Source organism: Hydra viridissima, unplaced genomic scaffold (assembly GCF_058129835.1).
Source record: "Hydra viridissima isolate aposymbiotic clone 2 unplaced genomic scaffold, HvirCarnegie_v1 scaffold_1, whole genome shotgun sequence".
In the NCBI taxonomy this organism is placed as follows: domain Eukaryota; kingdom Metazoa; phylum Cnidaria; class Hydrozoa; order Anthoathecata; family Hydridae; genus Hydra; species Hydra viridissima.
The window spans coordinates 12,250,141-12,273,110 of record NW_028324300.1 but is presented as its reverse complement, the minus strand read 5'-3'; the positions used below and the strand labels follow the sequence as shown (position 1 = coordinate 12,273,110).

The window sequence follows — 22,970 nt, the reverse complement described above, 5'->3', positions numbered from 1 at the left end:
TTTGAGGCATGGAGCTGGCTATTTCAAATTTTCCAGAGTAAATAGTTTTAATTGCTAACTTTAGAAATTATTAAACTCAATAATACAAATTTTTTGTTAAAACAATTAGATATTGAAATGAAAATTGACCATCATCACTTTGTATCAATCCTTATTAAAAAAAAATGGCTGTTTTTAAAGCTAGTAAAGCTAGGCCTAAATATTTACATCTATTCGTTAAAGCTCTTTAAGCTCTTTCTCTTACATCAGAAGAAACTGAGAGTGCTTTTGCTAGTGTTGGACTGTTTACAACTAAAACAAAAAATTCTTATATAAATATCAAAAATTTAAAGAATTTCTTATATAATTATCAAAAACAAAAAATTCTTATATAAATATCAAATATTTAAAGAATTTCTTATATAAATATCAAAAACAAAAAATTCTTATATAAATATCAAAAACAAAAAATTCTTATATAAATATCAAAAATTTAAAGAATTTCTTATATAAATATCAAAAATTTAAAGAATTTCTTATATAAATATCAAAAACAAAAAATTATTATATAAATATCAAAAATTTAAAGAATTTCTTATATAATTATCAAAAACAAAAAATTCTTATATAAATATCAAAAATTTAAAGAATTTCTTATATAAATATCAAAAACAAAAAATTCTTATATAAATATCAAAAACAAAAAATTATTATATAAATATCAAAAATTTAAAGAATTTTTTATATAAATATCATAAATTTAAAGAATTTCTTATATTAATATCAAAAATAAAAAATTCTTATATAAATATCAAAAACAAAAAATTCTTATATAAATATCAAAAACAAAAAATTCTTATATAAATATCAAAAATTTAAAGAATTTTTTATATAAATATCAAAAATTTAAAGACTTTCTTATATTAATATCAAAAATAAAAAATTCTTATATAAATATCAAAAATTTAAAGAAATTCTTATATAAATATCAAAAACAAAAAATTCTTATATAAATATCAAAAATTTAAAGAAATTCTTATATAAATATCAAAAACAAAAAATTCTTATATAAATATCAAAAATTTAAAGAAATTCTTATATAAATATCAAAAACAAAAAATTCTTATATAAATATCAAAAACAAAAAATTATTATATAAATATCAAAAATTTAAAGAATTTCTTATATAATTATCAAAAACAAAAAATTCTTATATAAATATCAAAAATTTAAAGAATTTCTTATATAAATATCAAAAACAAAAAATTCTTATATAAATATCAAAAACAAAAAATTATTATATAAATATCAAAAATTTAAAGAATTTTTTATATAAATATCATAAATTTAAAGAATTTCTTATATTAATATCAAAAATAAAAAATTCTTATATAAATATCATAAACAAAAAATTCTTATATAAATATCAAAAACAAAAAATTCTTATATAAATATCAAAAATTTAAAGAATTTTTTATATAAATATCAAAAATTTAAAGACTTTCTTATATTAATATCAAAAATAAAAAATTCTTATATAAATATCAAAAATTTAAAAAAATTCTTATATAAATATCAAAAACAAAAAATTCTTATATAAATATCAAAACTTTAAAGAATTTCTTATATAAATATCAAAAACAAAAAATTCTTATATAAATATCAAAAACAAAAAATTATTATATAAATATCAAAAATTTAAAGAATTTCTTATATAAATATCAAAAATTTAAAGAATTTCTTATATAATTATCAAAAACAAAAAAATCTTATATAAATATCAAAAACAAAAAATTCTTATATAAATATCAAAAATTTAAAGAAATTCTTATATAATTATCAAAAACAAAAAATTCTTATATAAATATCAAAAATTTAAAGAATTTCTTATATAAATATCAAAAACAAAAAATTATTATATAAATATCAAAAATTTAAAGAATTTCTTATATAAATATCAAAAATTTAAAGAATTTCTTATATAATTATCAAAAACAAAAAATTCTTATATAAATATCAAAAATTTAAAGAATTTCTTATATAAATATCAAAAACAAAAAATTATTATATAAATATCAAAAACAAAGAATTATTATATAAATATCAAAAATTTAAAGAATTTTTTAAATAAATATCAAAAATTTAGAGAATTTCTTATATTAATATCAAAAACAAAAAATTCTTATATAAATATCAAAAATTTAAAGATTTTCTTATATAAATATCAAAAACAAAAAATTCTTATATAAATATCAAAAACAAAAAATTCTTATATAAATATCAAAAATTTAAAGAATTTTTTATATAAATATCAAAAATATAAAGAATTTCTTATATTAATATCAAAAACAAAAAATTCTTATATAAATATCAAAAATTTAAAGATTTTCTTATATAAATATCAAAAACAAAAAATTCTTATATAAATATCAAAAACAAAAAATTCTTATATAAATATCAAAAATTTAAAGAATTTTTTATATAAATATCAAAAATTTAAAGAATTTCTTATATTAATATCAAAAATAAAAAATTCTTATATAAATATCAAAAATTTAAAGAAATTCTTATATAAATATCAAAAACAAAAAATTCTTATATAAATATCAAAAATTTAAAGAAATTCTTATATAAATATCAAAAACAAAAAATTCTTATATAAATATCAAAAACAAAAACTTATTATATAAATATCAAAAATTTAAAGAATTTCTTATATAAATATCAAAAATTTAAAGAATTTCTTATATAAATATCAAAAACAAAAAATTCTTATATAAATATCAAAAATTTAAAGAATTTTTTATATAAATATCAAAAATTTAAAGAATTTCTTATATAATTATCAAAAACAAAAAATTCTTATATAAATATCAAAAATTTAAAGAATTTCTTATATAAATATCAAAAACAAAAAATTATTATATAAATATCAAAAACAAAGAATTATTATATAAATATCAAAAATTTAAAGAATTTTTTAAATAAATATCAAAAATTTAGAGAATTTCTTATATTAATATCAAAAACAAAAAATTCTTATATAAATATCAAAAATTTAAAGATTTTCTTATATAAATATCAAAAACAAAAAATTCTTATATAAATATCAAAAACAAAAAATTCTTATATAAATATCAAAAATTTAAAGATTTTCTTATATAAATATCAAAAACAAAAAATTCTTATATAAATATCAAAAACAAAAAATTCTTATATAAATATCAAAAATTTAAAGAATTTTTTATATAAATATCAAAAATTTAAAGAATTTCTTATATTAATATCAAAAATAAAAAATTCTTATATAAATATCATAAACAAAAAATTCTTATATAAATATCAAAAACAAAAAATTCTTATATAAATATCAAAAATTTAAAGAATTTCTTATATAAATATCAAAAATTTAAAGAATTTCTTATATAATTATCAAAAACAAAAAATTCTTATATAAATATCAAAAATTTAAAGAATTTCTTATATAAATATCAAAAACAAAAAATTCTTATATAAATATCAAAAATTTAAAGAAATTCTTATATAAATATCAAAAACAAAAAATTCTTATATAAATATCAAAAACAAAAACTTATTATATAAATATCAAAAATTTAAAGAATTTCTTATATAAATATCAAAAATTTAAAGAATTTCTTATATAAATATCAAAAACAAAAAATTCTTATATAAATATCAAAAATTTAAAGATTTTCTTATATAAATATCAAAAACAAAAAATTCTTATATAAATATCAAAAACAAAAAATTCTTATATAAATATCAAAAATTTAAAGAATTTTTTATATAAATATCAAAAATTTAAAGAATTTCTTATATTAATATCAAAAATAAAAAATTCTTATATAAATATCAAAAATTTAAAGAAATTCTTATATAAATATCAAAAACAAAAAATTCTTATATAAATATCAAAAATTTAAAGAAATTCTTATATAAATATCAAAAACAAAAAATTCTTATATAAATATCAAAAACAAAAACTTATTATATAAATATCAAAAATTTAAAGAATTTCTTATATAAATATCAAAAATTTAAAGAATTTCTTATATAAATATCAAAAACAAAAAATTCTTATATAAATATCAAAAATTTAAAGAATTTTTTATATAAATATCAAAAATTTAAAGAATTTCTTATATAATTATCAAAAACAAAAAATTCTTATATAAATATCAAAAACAAAAAATTCTTATATAAATATCAAAAACAAAAAATTCTTATATAAATATCAAAAATTTAAAGAATTTCTTATATAAATATCAAAAATTTAAAGAATTTCTTATATAAATATCAAAAACAAAAAATTATTATATAAATATCAAAAATTTAAAGAATTTCTTATATAATTATCAAAAACAAAAAATTCTTATATAAATATCAAAAATTTAAAGAATTTCTTATATAAATATCAAAAACAAAAAATTCTTATATAAATATCAAAAACAAAAAATTCTTATATAAATATCAAAAATTTAAAGAATTTTTTATATAAATATCAAAAAATTAAAGAATTTCTTATATTAATATCAAAAATAAAAAATTCTTATATAAATATCAAAAATTTAAAGAAATTCTTATATAAATATCAAAAACAAAAAATTCTTATATAAATATCAAAAATTTAAAGAAATTCTTATATAAATATCAAAAACAAAAAATTATTATATAAATATCAAAAATTTAAAGAATTTCTTATATAATTATCAAAAACAAAAAATTCTTATATAAATATCAAAAATTTAAAGAATTTCTTATATAAATATCAAAAACAAAAAATTCTTATATAAATATCAAAAATTTAAAGAATTTCTTATATAAATATCAAAAACAAAAAATTCTTATATAAATATCAAAAACAAAAAATTCTTATATAAATATCAAAAATTTAAAGAATTTTTTATATAAATATCAAAAATTTAGAGAATTTCTTATATTAATATCAAAAATAAAAAATTCTTATATAAATATCAAAAATTTAAAGAATTTCTTATATAAATATCAAAAACAAAAAATTCTTATATAAATATCAAAAATTTAAAGAATTTTTTATATAAATATCAAAAATTTAGAGAATTTCTTATATTAATATCAAAAATAAAAAATTCTTATATAAATATCAAAAATTTAAAGAATTTCTTATATAAATATCAAAAACAAAAAATTCTTATATAAATATCAAAAATAAAAAATTCTTATAGAAATATCAAAAACAAAAAATTCTTATATAAATATCAAAAATAAAAAATTCTTATAGAAATATCAAAAATTTAAAGATTTTCTTATATAAATATCAAAAACAAAAAATTTTTATATAAATATCAAAGATTTAAAGAATTTCTTATATTAATATCAAAAATAAAAAATTCTTATATAAATATCAAAAATTTAAAGAATTTCTTATATAAATATCAAAAATAAAAAATTCTTATATAAATATCAAAAATTTAAAGAATTTCTTATAGAAATATCAAAAATTTAAAGAATTTCTTATATAAATATCAAAAACAAAAAATTCTTATATAAATATCAAAAACAAAAAATTCTCATATAAATATCAAAAATTTAAAGAAATTCTTATATAAATATCAAAAACAAAAAATTCTTATATAAATATCAAAAACAAAAAATTATTATATAAATATCAAAAATTTAAAGAATTTTTTATATAAATATCAAAAATTTAAAGAATTTCTTATATTAATATCAAAAATAAAAAATTCTTATATAAATATCAAAAATTTAAAAAAATTCTTATATAAATATCAAAAACAAAAAATTCTTATATAAATATCAAAACTTTAAAGAATTTCTTATATAAATATCAAAAACAAAAAATTCTTATATAAATATCAAAAACAAAAAATTATAATATAAATATCAAAAATTTAAAGAATTTCTTATATAAATATCAAAAATTTAAAGAATTTCTTATATAAATATCAAAAACAAAAAATTATTATATAAATATCAAAAATTTAAAGAATTTCTTATATAAATATCAAAAATTTAAAGAATTTCTTATATAATTATCAAAAACAAAAAATTCTTATATAAATATCAAAAATTTAAAGAATTTCTTATATAAATATCAAAAACAAAAAATTATTATATAAATATCAAAAACAAAGAATTATTATATAAATATCAAAAATTTAAAGAATTTTTTATATAAATATCAAAAATTTAGAGAATTTCTTATATAAATATCAAAAACAAAAAATTCTTATATAAATATCAAAAACAAAAAATTCTTATATAAATATCAAAAATTGAAAGAATTTTTTATATAAATATCAAAAATTTAAAGAATTTCTTATATTAATATCAAAAACAAAAAATTCTTATATAAATATCAAAAATTTAAAGATTTTCTTATATAAATATCAAAAACAAAAAATTCTTATATAAATATCAAAAACAAAAAATTCTTATATAAATATCAAAAATTTAAAGAATTTTTTATATAAATATCAAAAATTTAAAGAATTTCTTATATTAATATCAAAAATAAAAAATTCTTATATAAATATCAAAAATTTAAAGAAATTCTTATATAAATATCAAAAACAAAAAATTCTTATATAAATATCAAAAATTTAAAGAAATTCTTATATAAATATCAAAAACAAAAAATTCTTATATAAATATCAAAAACAAAAACTTATTATATAAATATCAAAAATTTAAAGAATTTCTTATATAAATATCAAAAATTTAAAGAATTTCTTATATAAATATCAAAAACAAAAAATTATTATATAAATATCAAAAATTTAAAGAAATTCTTATATAAATATCAAAAACAAAAAATTCTTATATAAATATCAAAAACAAAAACTTATTATATAAATATCAAAAATTTAAAGAATTTCTTATATAAATATCAAAAATTTAAAGAATTTCTTATATAAATATCAAAAACAAAAAATTCTTATATAAATATCAAAAATTTAAAGAAATTCTTATATAAATATCAAAAACAAAAAATTCTTATATAAATATCAAAAATTTAAAGAAATTCTTATATAAATATCAAAAACAAAAAATTCTTATATAAATATCAAAAACAAAAACTTATTATATAAATATCAAAAATTTAAAGAATTTCTTATATAAATATCAAAAATTTAAAGAATTTCTTATATAAATATCAAAAACAAAAAATTCTTATATAAATATCAAAAATTTAAAGAATTTTTTATATAAATATCAAAAATTTAAAGAATTTCTTATATAATTATCAAAAACAAAAAATTCTTATATAAATATCAAAAACAAAAAATTCTTATATAAATATCAAAAACAAAAAATTCTTATATAAATATCAAAAATTTAAAGAATTTCTTATATAAATATCAAAAATTTAAAGAATTTCTTATATAAATATCAAAAACAAAAAATTATTATATAAATATCAAAAATTTAAAGAATTTCTTATATAATTATCAAAAACAAAAAATTCTTATATAAATATCAAAAATTTAAAGAATTTCTTATATAAATATCAAAAACAAAAAATTCTTATATAAATATCAAAAACAAAAAATTCTTATATAAATATCAAAAATTTAAAGAATTTTTTATATAAATATCAAAAAATTAAAGAATTTCTTATATTAATATCAAAAATAAAAAATTCTTATATAAATATCAAAAATTTAAAGAAATTCTTATATAAATATCAAAAACAAAAAATTCTTATATAAATATCAAAAATTTAAAGAAATTCTTATATAAATATCAAAAACAAAAAATTATTATATAAATATCAAAAATTTAAAGAATTTCTTATATAATTATCAAAAACAAAAAATTCTTATATAAATATCAAAAATTTAAAGAATTTCTTATATAAATATCAAAAACAAAAAATTCTTATATAAATATCAAAAATTTAAAGAATTTCTTATATAAATATCAAAAACAAAAAATTCTTATATAAATATCAAAAACAAAAAATTCTTATATAAATATCAAAAATTTAAAGAATTTTTTATATAAATATCAAAAATTTAGAGAATTTCTTATATTAATATCAAAAATAAAAAATTCTTATATAAATATCAAAAATTTAAAGAATTTCTTATATAAATATCAAAAACAAAAAATTCTTATATAAATATCAAAAATTTAAAGAATTTTTTATATAAATATCAAAAATTTAGAGAATTTCTTATATTAATATCAAAAATAAAAAATTCTTATATAAATATCAAAAATTTAAAGAATTTCTTATATAAATATCAAAAACAAAAAATTCTTATATAAATATCAAAAATAAAAAATTCTTATAGAAATATCAAAAACAAAAAATTCTTATATAAATATCAAAAATAAAAAATTCTTATAGAAATATCAAAAATTTAAAGATTTTCTTATATAAATATCAAAAACAAAAAATTTTTATATAAATATCAAAGATTTAAAGAATTTCTTATATTAATATCAAAAATAAAAAATTCTTATATAAATATCAAAAATTTAAAGAATTTCTTATATAAATATCAAAAATAAAAAATTCTTATATAAATATCAAAAATTTAAAGAATTTCTTATAGAAATATCAAAAATTTAAAGAATTTCTTATATAAATATCAAAAACAAAAAATTCTTATATAAATATCAAAAACAAAAAATTCTCATATAAATATCAAAAATTTAAAGAAATTCTTATATAAATATCAAAAACAAAAAATTCTTATATAAATATCAAAAACAAAAAATTATTATATAAATATCAAAAATTTAAAGAATTTTTTATATAAATATCAAAAATTTAAAGAATTTCTTATATTAATATCAAAAATAAAAAATTCTTATATAAATATCAAAAATTTAAAAAAATTCTTATATAAATATCAAAAACAAAAAATTCTTATATAAATATCAAAACTTTAAAGAATTTCTTATATAAATATCAAAAACAAAAAATTCTTATATAAATATCAAAAACAAAAAATTATAATATAAATATCAAAAATTTAAAGAATTTCTTATATAAATATCAAAAATTTAAAGAATTTCTTATATAAATATCAAAAACAAAAAATTATTATATAAATATCAAAAATTTAAAGAATTTCTTATATAAATATCAAAAATTTAAAGAATTTCTTATATAATTATCAAAAACAAAAAATTCTTATATAAATATCAAAAATTTAAAGAATTTCTTATATAAATATCAAAAACAAAAAATTATTATATAAATATCAAAAACAAAGAATTATTATATAAATATCAAAAATTTAAAGAATTTTTTATATAAATATCAAAAATTTAGAGAATTTCTTATATAAATATCAAAAACAAAAAATTCTTATATAAATATCAAAAACAAAAAATTCTTATATAAATATCAAAAATTGAAAGAATTTTTTATATAAATATCAAAAATTTAAAGAATTTCTTATATTAATATCAAAAACAAAAAATTCTTATATAAATATCAAAAATTTAAAGATTTTCTTATATAAATATCAAAAACAAAAAATTCTTATATAAATATCAAAAACAAAAAATTCTTATATAAATATCAAAAATTTAAAGAATTTTTTATATAAATATCAAAAATTTAAAGAATTTCTTATATTAATATCAAAAATAAAAAATTCTTATATAAATATCAAAAATTTAAAGAAATTCTTATATAAATATCAAAAACAAAAAATTCTTATATAAATATCAAAAATTTAAAGAAATTCTTATATAAATATCAAAAACAAAAAATTCTTATATAAATATCAAAAACAAAAACTTATTATATAAATATCAAAAATTTAAAGAATTTCTTATATAAATATCAAAAATTTAAAGAATTTCTTATATAAATATCAAAAACAAAAAATTATTATATAAATATCAAAAATTTAAAGAAATTCTTATATAAATATCAAAAACAAAAAATTCTTATATAAATATCAAAAACAAAAACTTATTATATAAATATCAAAAATTTAAAGAATTTCTTATATAAATATCAAAAATTTAAAGAATTTCTTATATAAATATCAAAAACAAAAAATTATTATATAAATATCAAAAATTTAAAGAATTTCTTAAATAATTATCAAAAACAAAAAATTCTTATATAAATATCAAAAATTTAAAGACTTTCTTATATAAATATCAAAAACAAAAAATTCTTATATAAATATCAAAAACAAAAAATTCTTATATAAATATCAAAAATTTAAAGAATTTTTTATATAAATATCAAAAATTTAAAGAATTTCTTATATTAATATCAAAAATAAAAAATTCTTATATAAATATCAAAAATTTAAAGAAATTCTTATATAAATATCAAAAACAAAAAATTCTTATATAAATATCAAAAATTTAAAGAAATTCTTATATAAATATCAAAAACAAAAAATTCTTATATAAATATCAAAAACAAAAACTTATTATATAAATATCAAAAATTTAAAGAATTTCTTATATAAATATCAAAAATTTAAAGAATTTCTTATATAAATATCAAAAACAAAAAATTCTTATATAAATATCAAAAATTTAAAGAATTTTTTATATAAATATCAAAAATTTAAAGAATTTCTTATATAATTATCAAAAACAAAAAATTCTTATATAAATATCAAAAACAAAAAATTCTTATATAAATATCAAAAACAAAAAATTCTTATATAAATATCAAAAATTTAAAGAATTTCTTATATAAATATCAAAAATTTAAAGAATTTCTTATATAAATATCAAAAACAAAAAATTATTATATAAATATCAAAAATTTAAAGAATTTCTTATATAATTATCAAAAACAAAAAATTCTTATATAAATATCAAAAATTTAAAGAATTTCTTATATAAATATCAAAAACAAAAAATTCTTATATAAATATCAAAAACAAAAAATTCTTATATAAATATCAAAAATTTAAAGAATTTTTTATATAAATATCAAAAAATTAAAGAATTTCTTATATTAATATCAAAAATAAAAAATTCTTATATAAATATCAAAAATTTAAAGAAATTCTTATATAAATATCAAAAACAAAAAATTCTTATATAAATATCAAAAATTTAAAGAAATTCTTATATAAATATCAAAAACAAAAAATTATTATATAAATATCAAAAATTTAAAGAATTTCTTATATAATTATCAAAAACAAAAAATTCTTATATAAATATCAAAAATTTAAAGAATTTCTTATATAAATATCAAAAACAAAAAATTCTTATATAAATATCAAAAATTTAAAGAATTTCTTATATAAATATCAAAAACAAAAAATTCTTATATAAATATCAAAAACAAAAAATTCTTATATAAATATCAAAAATTTAAAGAATTTTTTATATAAATATCAAAAATTTAGAGAATTTCTTATATTAATATCAAAAATAAAAAATTCTTATATAAATATCAAAAATTTAAAGAATTTCTTATATAAATATCAAAAACAAAAAATTCTTATATAAATATCAAAAATTTAAAGAATTTTTTATATAAATATCAAAAATTTAGAGAATTTCTTATATTAATATCAAAAATAAAAAATTCTTATATAAATATCAAAAATTTAAAGAATTTCTTATATAAATATCAAAAACAAAAAATTCTTATATAAATATCAAAAATAAAAAATTCTTATAGAAATATCAAAAACAAAAAATTCTTATATAAATATCAAAAATAAAAAATTCTTATAGAAATATCAAAAATTTAAAGATTTTCTTATATAAATATCAAAAACAAAAAATTTTTATATAAATATCAAAGATTTAAAGAATTTCTTATATTAATATCAAAAATAAAAAATTCTTATATAAATATCAAAAATTTAAAGAATTTCTTATATAAATATCAAAAATAAAAAATTCTTATATAAATATCAAAAATTTAAAGAATTTCTTATAGAAATATCAAAAATTTAAAGAATTTCTTATATAAATATCAAAAACAAAAAATTCTTATATAAATATCAAAAACAAAAAATTCTCATATAAATATCAAAAATTTAAAGAAATTCTTATATAAATATCAAAAACAAAAAATTCTTATATAAATATCAAAAACAAAAAATTATTATATAAATATCAAAAATTTAAAGAATTTTTTATATAAATATCAAAAATTTAAAGAATTTCTTATATTAATATCAAAAATAAAAAATTCTTATATAAATATCAAAAATTTAAAAAAATTCTTATATAAATATCAAAAACAAAAAATTCTTATATAAATATCAAAACTTTAAAGAATTTCTTATATAAATATCAAAAACAAAAAATTCTTATATAAATATCAAAAACAAAAAATTATAATATAAATATCAAAAATTTAAAGAATTTCTTATATAAATATCAAAAATTTAAAGAATTTCTTATATAAATATCAAAAACAAAAAATTATTATATAAATATCAAAAATTTAAAGAATTTCTTATATAAATATCAAAAATTTAAAGAATTTCTTATATAATTATCAAAAACAAAAAATTCTTATATAAATATCAAAAATTTAAAGAATTTCTTATATAAATATCAAAAACAAAAAATTATTATATAAATATCAAAAACAAAGAATTATTATATAAATATCAAAAATTTAAAGAATTTTTTATATAAATATCAAAAATTTAGAGAATTTCTTATATAAATATCAAAAACAAAAAATTCTTATATAAATATCAAAAACAAAAAATTCTTATATAAATATCAAAAATTGAAAGAATTTTTTATATAAATATCAAAAATTTAAAGAATTTCTTATATTAATATCAAAAACAAAAAATTCTTATATAAATATCAAAAATTTAAAGATTTTCTTATATAAATATCAAAAACAAAAAATTCTTATATAAATATCAAAAACAAAAAATTCTTATATAAATATCAAAAATTTAAAGAATTTTTTATATAAATATCAAAAATTTAAAGAATTTCTTATATTAATATCAAAAATAAAAAATTCTTATATAAATATCAAAAATTTAAAGAAATTCTTATATAAATATCAAAAACAAAAAATTCTTATATAAATATCAAAAATTTAAAGAAATTCTTATATAAATATCAAAAACAAAAAATTCTTATATAAATATCAAAAACAAAAACTTATTATATAAATATCAAAAATTTAAAGAATTTCTTATATAAATATCAAAAATTTAAAGAATTTCTTATATAAATATCAAAAACAAAAAATTATTATATAAATATCAAAAATTTAAAGAAATTCTTATATAAATATCAAAAACAAAAAATTCTTATATAAATATCAAAAACAAAAACTTATTATATAAATATCAAAAATTTAAAGAATTTCTTATATAAATATCAAAAATTTAAAGAATTTCTTATATAAATATCAAAAACAAAAAATTATTATATAAATATCAAAAATTTAAAGAATTTCTTAAATAATTATCAAAAACAAAAAATTCTTATATAAATATCAAAAATTTAAAGACTTTCTTATATAAATATCAAAAACAAAAAATTATTATATAAATATCAAAAACAAAAAATTCTTATATAAATATCAAAAATTTAAAGAATTTTTTATATAAATATCAAAAATTTAAAAAATTTTTTATATTAATATCAAAAATAAAAAATTCTTATATAAATATCAAAAATTTAAAGAAATTCTTATATAAATATCAAAAACAAAAAATTCTTATATAAATATCAAAAATTTAAAGAAATTCTTATATAAATATCAAAAACAAAAAATTCTTATATAAATATCAAAAACAAAAAATTATTATATAAATATCAAAAATTTAAAGAATTTTTTATATAAATATCAAAAATTTAAAGAATTTCTTATATAAATATCAAAAACAAAAAATTATTATATAAATATCAAAAATTTAAAGAATTTCTTATATAATTATCAAAAACAAAAAATTCTTATATAAATATCAAAAATTTAAAGAATTTCTTATATAAATATCAAAAACAAAAAATTCTTATATAAATATCAAAAACAAAAAATTCTTATATAAATATCAAAAACAAAAAATTCTTATATAAATATCAAAAACAAAAAATTCTTATATAAATATCAAAAATTTAAAGAATTTTTTATATAAATATCAAAAATTTAAAGAATTTCTTATATTAATATCAAAAACAAAAAATTCTTATATAAATATCAAAAATTTAAAGATTTTCTTATATAAATATCAAAAACAAAAAATTCTTATATAAATATCAAAAACAAAAAATTCTTATATAAATATCAAAAATTTAAAGAATTTTTTATATAAATATCAAAAATTTAAAGAATTTCTTATATTAATATCAAAAATAAAAAATTCTTATATAAATATCAAAAATTTAAAGAAATTCTTATATAAATATCAAAAACAAAAAATTCTTATATAAATATCAAAAATTTAAAGAAATTCTTATATAAATATCAAAAACAAAAAATTCTTATATAAATATCAAAAACAAAAACTTAATATATAAATATCAAAAATTTAAAGAATTTCTTATATAAATATCAAAAATTTAAAGAATTTCTTATATAAATATCAAAAACAAAAAATTATTATATAAATATCAAAAATTTAAAGAATTTCTTATATAATTATCAAAAACAAAAAATTCTTATATAAATATCAAAAATTTAAAGACTTTCTTATATAAATATCAAAAACAAAAAATTATTATATAAATATCAAAAACAAAAAATTCTTATATAAATATCAAAAATTTAAAGAATTTTTTATATAAATATCAAAAATTTAAAAAATTTCTTATATTAATATCAAAAATAAAAAATTCTTATATAAATATCAAAAATTTAAAGAAATTCTTATATAAATATCAAAAACAAAAAATTCTTATATAAATATCAAAAATTTAAAGAAATTCTTATATAAATATCAAAAACAAAAAATTCTTATATAAATATCAAAAACAAAAAATTATTATATAAATATCAAAAATTTAAAGAATTTTTTATATAAATATCAAAAATTTAAAGAATTTCTTATATAAATATCAAAAACAAAAAATTATTATATAAATATCAAAAATTTAAAGAATTTCTTATATAATTATCAAAAACAAAAAATTCTTATATAAATATCAAAAATTTAAAGAATTTCTTATATAAATATCAAAAACAAAAAATTCTTATATAAATATCAAAAACAAAAAATTCTTATATAAATATCAAAAACAAAAAATTCTTATATAAATATCAAAAACAAAAAATTCTTATATAAATATCAAAAATTTAAAGAATTTTTTATATAAATATCAAAAATTTAAAGAATTTCTTATATTAATATCAAAAATAAAAAATTCTTATATAAATATCAAAAATTTAAAGAAATTCTTATATAAATATCAAAAACAAAAAATTATTATATAAATATCAAAAATTTAAAGAAATTCTTATATAAATATCAAAAACAAAAAATTCTTATATAAATATCAAAAACAAAAAATTATTATATAAATATCAAAAATTTAAAGAATTTTTTATATAAATATCAAAAATTTAAAGAATTTCTTATATAAATATCAAAAACAAAAAATTATTATATAAATATCAAAAATTTAAAGAATTTCTTATATAATTATCAAAAACAAAAAATTCTTATATAAATATCAAAAATTTAAAGAATTTCTTATATAAATATCAAAAACAAAAAATTCTTATATAAATATCAAAAACAAAAAATTCTTATATAAATATCAAAAATTTAAAGAATTTTTTATATAAATATCAAAAATTTAAAGAATTTCTTATATTAATATCAAAAATAAAAAATTCTTATATAAATATCAAAAATTTAAAGAAATTCTTATATAAATATCAAAAACAAAAAATTCTTATATAAATATCAAAAATTTAAAGAAATTCTTATATAAATATCAAAAACAAAAAATTCTTATATAAATATCAAAAACAAAAACTTAATATATAAATATCAAAAATTTAAAGAATTTCTTATATAAATATCAAAAATTTAAAGAATTTCTTATATAAATATCAAAAACAAAAAATTATTATATAAATATCAAAAATTTAAAGAATTTCTTATATAATTATCAAAAACAAAAAATTCTTATATAAATATCAAAAATTTAAAGACTTTCTTATATAAATATCAAAAACAAAAAATTATTATATAAATATCAAAAACAAAAAATTCTTATATAAATATCAAAAATTTAAAGAATTTTTTATATAAATATCAAAAATTTAAAAAATTTCTTATATTAATATCAAAAATAAAAAATTCTTATATAAATATCAAAAATTTAAAGAAATTCTTATATAAATATCAAAAACAAAAAATTCTTATATAAATATCAAAAATTTAAAGAAATTCTTATATAAATATCAAAAACAAAAAATTCTTATATAAATATCAAAAACAAAAAATTATTATATAAATATCAAAAATTTAAAGAATTTTTTATATAAATATCAAAAATTTAAAGAATTTCTTATATAAATATCAAAAACAAAAAATTATTATATAAATATCAAAAATTTAAAGAATTTCTTATATAATTATCAAAAACAAAAAATTCTTATATAAATATCAAAAATTTAAAGAATTTCTTATATAAATATCAAAAACAAAAAATTCTTATATAAATATCAAAAACAAAAAATTCTTATATAAATATCAAAAACAAAAAATTCTTATATAAATATCAAAAACAAAAAATTCTTATATAAATATCAAAAATTTAAAGAATTTTTTATATAAATATCAAAAATTTAAAGAATTTCTTATATTAATATCAAAAATAAAAAATTCTTATATAAATATCAAAAATTTAAAGAAATTCTTATATAAATATCAAAAACAAAAAATTATTATATAAATATCAAAAATTTAAAGAAATTCTTATATAAATATCAAAAACAAAAAATTCTTATATAAATATCAAAAACAAAAAATTATTATATAAATATCAAAAATTTAAAGAATTTTTTATATAAATATCAAAAATTTAAAGAATTTCTTATATAAATATCAAAAACAAAAAATTATTATATAAATATCAAAAATTTAAAGAATTTCTTATATAATTATCAAAAACAAAAAATTCTTATATAAATATCAAAAATTTAAAGAATTTCTTATATAAATATCAAAAACAAAAAATTCTTATATAAATATCAAAAACAAAAAATTCTTATATAAATATCAAAAACAAAAAATTCTTATATAAATATCAAAAATTTAAAGAATTTTTTATATAAATATCAAAAATTTAGAGAATTTCTTATATTAATATCAAAAATAAAAAATTCTTATATAAATATCAAAAATTTAAAGAATTTCTTATATAAATATCAAAAACAAAAAATTCTTATATAAATATCAAAAATTTAAAGAAATTCTTATATAAATATCAAAAACAAAAAATTCTTATATAAATATCAAAAACAAAAAATTATTATATAAATATCAAAAATTTAAAGAATTTTTTATATAAATATCAAAAATTTAAAGAATTTCTTATATAAATATCAAAAACAAAAAATTATTATATAAATATCAAAAATTTAAAGAATTTCTTATATAATTATCAAAAACAAAAAATTCTTATATAAATATCAAAAATTTAAAGAATTTCTTATATAAATATCAAAAACAAAAAATTCTTATATAAATATCAAAAACAAAAAATTCTTATATAAATATCAAAAACAAAAAATTCTTATATAAATATCAAAAATTTAAAGAATTTTTTATATAAATATCAAAAATTTAGAGAATTTCTTATATTAATATCAAAAATAAAAAATTCTTATATAAATATCAAAAATTTAAAGAATTTCTTATATAAATATCAAAAACAAAAAATTCTTATATAAATATCAAAAATTTAAAGAATTTTTTATATAAATATCAAAAATTTAGAGAATTTCTTATATTAATATCAAAAATAAAAAATTCTTATATAAATATCAAAAATTTAAAGAATTTCTTATATAAATATCAAAAACAAAAAATTCTTATATAAATATCAAAAATAAAAAATTCTTATAGAAATATCAAAAACAAAAAATTCTTATATAAATATCAAAAATAAAAAATTCTTATAGAAATATCAAAAATTTAAAGATTTTCTTATATAAATATCAAAAACAAAAAATTTTTATATAAATATCAAAGATTTAAAGAATTTCTTATATTAATATCAAAAATAAAAAATTCTTATATAAATATCAAAAATTTAAAGAATTTCTTATATAAATATCAAAAATAAAAAATTCTTATATAAATATCAAAAATTTAAAGAAATTCTTATATAAATATCAAAAATAAAAAATTCTTATAGAAATATCAAAAATTTAAAGAATTTCTTATATAAATATCAAAAACAAAAAATTTTTATATAAATATCAAAAACAAAAAATTATTATATAAATATCTAAAATTTAAAGAATTTTTTATATAAATATCAAAAATTTAAAGAATTTCTTATATAATTATCAAAAACAAAAAATTCTTATATAAATATCAAAAATAAAAAATTCTTATATAAATATCAAAAACAAAAAATTCTTATATAAATATCAAAAATAAAAAATTTCTTATATAAATATCAAAAATTTAAAGAATTTGTTATATAAATATCAAAAATAAAAAATTCTTATATAAATATCAAAAATTTAAAGAAATTCTTATATAAATATCAAAAATAAAAAATTCTTATGGAAATATCAAAAATTAAAAGAATTTCTTATATAAATATCAAAAACAAAAAATTCTTATAGAAATATCAAAAGTTTAAAGAATTTCTTATATAAATATCAAAAATAAAAAATTCTTTTACAAATATCAAAAACAAAAAATTCTTATATAAATATCAAAAATTTAAAGATTTTCTTATATAAATATCAAAAAACAAAAATTTCTTATATAAATATCAAAAATAAAAAATTCTTATATAAATATCAAAAGCAAAAACTTCTTATATAAATATCAAAAATTTAAAGAATTTCTTATATAAATATCAAAAACAAAAAATTCTTATATAACTACTACAATATGCGGATTCTGGCTCATTGATACTTTTCCATACTTAAGGAATTCAAGATGGTGTTGTGTTTTTAAAATGTAAAAATGTTATTAGATTTCCATCTCATTGTTAATATCATGCCGGAACCTGCAAAGAAGTATAAAACTGTATCTTTATCGTAATTTATTCTAGACCAAAGAGTTGATCATAGTTCATAAATGTAAAGCATGGTTTTAGTTTGTAATGTCCAATGGCTAGCGTGTGAATTCCGTCTTGCAAGATGTGTCTTTTGTCATCGTTAGCGCTGAGTGCGACTTTGTTGATTTCTTCGGTGTAAACGTTATGCTGATGAGATCGGATAACGTTCATAGCTGCAAGCTTTTCATTTCCACTTAATAAGCAGTCTTTATAATCTTGATGAGTAATGTGTTTTTGAACGACTTTATTTTTAACCCCTTTGCATCTTTTCTCTTCTTTTTCATATGTTTTGTAAGAGTAGAGCTTAGGACGAAGCCCAACAAACTCTTTAATTATTTTTCCACCAGCCTCATCTTTGAACATACCGATAATCTTATTATTTAACCCTACTTTAAACCCAGCGTTTTCAATAGCAGGATGGTCTTTAGAAAAGTTGCTCGTGTCAAATTTGGTTTCAAGATCGCCAGAAATGTCTTGATAAAAATCTTTCGTTTCGATTTCATAGATGAGCGAGTCAGTGTCAGTCATGAGTAGTTTCGCGCGATCTCCGTATTTAGGTTTGATATAGTTGTAATGGAAATCAAACATCAAAGTTTTGCTTATGTCTAGAACGCTTAGTCCTAAGTAAACAGGCTTGTTGTAAAAGAGTTTTGTTCTTTTCATATGAACTGCAGTAAGGTTTTCATCAAAAATGGTATTTCTATCATAATTAGACTTTCTTGACAATTTCAAGACTTCTTTTCTTGTGGTGATTAGTTTAATATCAACATGCTTTCGAATATTCTCCATGGTTTTTCCAAAGACAGAGTTATTCATGAGTTTAAAAAATTCTTTTTCAAACTCGTTTTTAGCTTTTGCTCTTAATCCAGTGTTGAGATCGATGTATTGTTTCATGAAGGGTTCTTCTTCAAAGGTGACACCTCGATGAATTTTAGTAGTGATCAATCCAAGTCGTTCATAGAGTTTTAGGTTTTCATGATGAATGACGTATTTTTCTTTGTTGTTTAAATTAGGAACGAGCTTGTCCACTTTATTAATTTTTAGTCTTTCAGGAGCTAAAGGATAGTCGTTGTGTAAATCGTGTAGACTTTTAGGATAATCCAAGTCCACTTCGAGAATACAAGGCATGGATTTCCAATTAGCGAGTTCCTCTTCAGTCATCCATCTGAATCCTCTAAAAGGAAGAGGCTTACACATAGCCCATCCATATAAATTATTAGCGTCTAAGTATTGAATGAATTTAGAAGGTTTTGAAGGATCATAGTCTGGCATGTATTTGTTGTTAGCAGTTCCATGTCGTTTGCTGATCATGCAAATTCCACCGCGTATCCCTTTTTCTATCATATTAAGCATATCAATATCAGACAGAAGCTCTAACCGAATTCCAGTTAGTTTTAACATGGCATCCCAACCCAAACCAGGTGAGGTGTAATACCAAGCAGGATCAAGCTTGTAATAGGTACGGCACACGTCTCTGAAATTTTCAAAGATATCAGCAAGTATCAGAACGTCAGACATGTTGTACAGTTCTTGATAATCTTTAAACGTTTTACATCCAAATACATCCCAAACGTTTTGCGCATGCGCATAGTCTTCACAGCTTATTCCCTCATCATTCAGTTTGGAATAGAATGTTTCAATAGGAGGTAATTGCGTTTCAGAGAACTTTTCAATCGAGTCCACCCAGTCATAAGGGTAAATACCTTTTTTTCTTAATAAATCAAACTTTTCTCCAGAGTAATATTGAGCAACGTTTTTGCATTGATCGTTGTTTAGATTTTTAGCCAAACCGTCTAAACTACCAGCCATGAATCTGAAGCTATCAATAAACCTTAATTCTTTCCATATTTCCTTTAGTTTACCTTTCTTATTAATAAATTCTCTTACTTTGATTTTTTTCGAGAAACTGATATATTTTTCTTCATTGTTGGGTATGCAATTGAGCTTTCCACCTAATTTCTTGATGAACAAATGACTGTCATAACCGGACAAATTATGGAAAATGATGGGTATGAATTTTGGAAGTTTATAAATCAAGTTGCATTTGTTATGAGCAGCTCCTCGATACTTTCCAGTTAAATGACAGTGATCCCACACTTTGTCACTGTTAAGATCTGATTCGCAAATATGACATAGAGTTGCAGTCTCAAAATTCTTTTCATCCTCATCAGTCATGACTTTCTTTTTTACTATATCAATCTTGTCGAGAATCTTTATAAGGTCAGCTTCAAGCATGGTTATAAACTTTTGAGCTACGTCATCCTCTTCGCTTTCAGCTGTGTACATGACTGGTTCTCCTTTGTAAAGGCTATCGTCAAAGCATTTGATATAATAGCAGAAGGAGCTTGGAACGTGCTTTTGATATTGTTTGGTGTACGACTCTTTCGAATTCGGTGTGCAAGTGTTAAGAGGTTTGATGAAACTTTCAAAGTCTGCATAGACAACGTATGGAACTCTCATAGACTTGTTATAGTTTTTAAAATGAACGGTCGTTCTTTCTTTAGGAAGTTCGATTCTTACTGCATCGTTGTCATAGCAATAAGGTTGATGCTGTTGAAGCTTTTCTTCCTGGTCATAACCTTGTAAGCAATTTCTGCAATAATGTTGTTTTCTTTTACCTTTTGATGTTTGTGTAGATAATAACCGACTCAAACTTTTAATCACGCAATAATGGTCAGTGTCTTCGTTTGAAATAAACAACAAATCAACACAGTTATTTCGATCAGCAAATTCAGATACTCGCAAAGGGTAAGGTTTTTTATTTTCATACCCAAAGACGTTAATGCTAATAGTTGGATTATTTTTCTCAAACTTTTTAATTTGAGCGATCTTGACAGGAAACTCCATTCCTTCCCAATTCAGCTCTTCTGATTTTTTAATCAAGTCTTCATCAATTCTTTCGTTGTTTTTATTTTTCAGATTCAACGCTCGAGTGACTGACCATTTAAAGCATTGATCGTCCTTGTTTTCCATGTTGATGATCGCCTTTTTGTCTTTCAGCTCTTTAGACAGTTCAATATAGGAGGAACCGCTAAGAGGTTCATAATCAGTAAAGTTAATATCCATTCTTAAAATCTTAGATATAGTGCAATTAGATCCTAAAGCATTGTATTTAACACTACTTTCCAAGACTTTCTCTTCCATTTCACCCATGAGCTCTCTTACATTTGTAGTTGCTAGAACAATCTCTGATCTTGATGAAAAGCTTGCTTCCCGAGTCACTTCTTCACCAGTCATCATGCTTACAGATTTCATTTCACACGTTAAAATAATTCTTACTCTGGTGTTTCTTTCCCCTTCCATGGTTTGAATGCTAGACTCTCTCACCAAATTTAAAAAGGTTGCAATGTCTTGGTATCGAGAAGAAGGTGTGTAAGAAAATTGTCTCACAGAACTCTCCGCTGAATGTTCAGTCATTTTAAACTTTACTGTAAATGGTTTTGGCACAGGCTGTACTATAATTGGCACGGGTTGTTTATACTCTGTTCTTAATACAAGTGATTTGATAGACTTTATCTTTTTATCGATTTGTTCTACTGATTTGCTTACCTGATTCTTGACTACTTCAGGAACGTAGGGTTCTATCCATTCTTTAATATCATTAAACTTAGTTTTAACATACGACGCCACACTTTTTGCAGCTGCCTTCAGACTTGAAAATAAAGGTCTTGGTGCTGGAACCGGTCTAGGTGTAATAACGTTTGTTGAATCTATAACCGGTGTGTTAAGAATAGAGGGTTCATCTCTTGTTACCTGATTTTGCGATAGAGTAGAAG

At 14.2% G+C, this 22,970-nt stretch overlaps 1 protein-coding gene across 1 annotated transcript; it reads right to left on the bottom strand.

Annotated features, from left to right (window-relative positions):
* Positions 1 to 226: 226 nt before the first annotated feature.
* On the bottom strand, positions 227 to 22,041 carry LOC149893376 (uncharacterized). The gene is made up of 5 exons (XM_090098567.1): positions 21,572 to 22,041; positions 21,385 to 21,502; positions 20,283 to 20,859; positions 19,560 to 19,814; positions 227 to 291 (listed from the first exon to the last, which is right to left on the bottom strand). Exons 1-5 carry the CDS (start codon positions 22,039 to 22,041, stop codon positions 227 to 229), a joined length of 1,485 nt encoding a protein of 494 aa, XP_089954693.1.
* Positions 22,042 to 22,970: the final 929 nt, after the last annotated feature.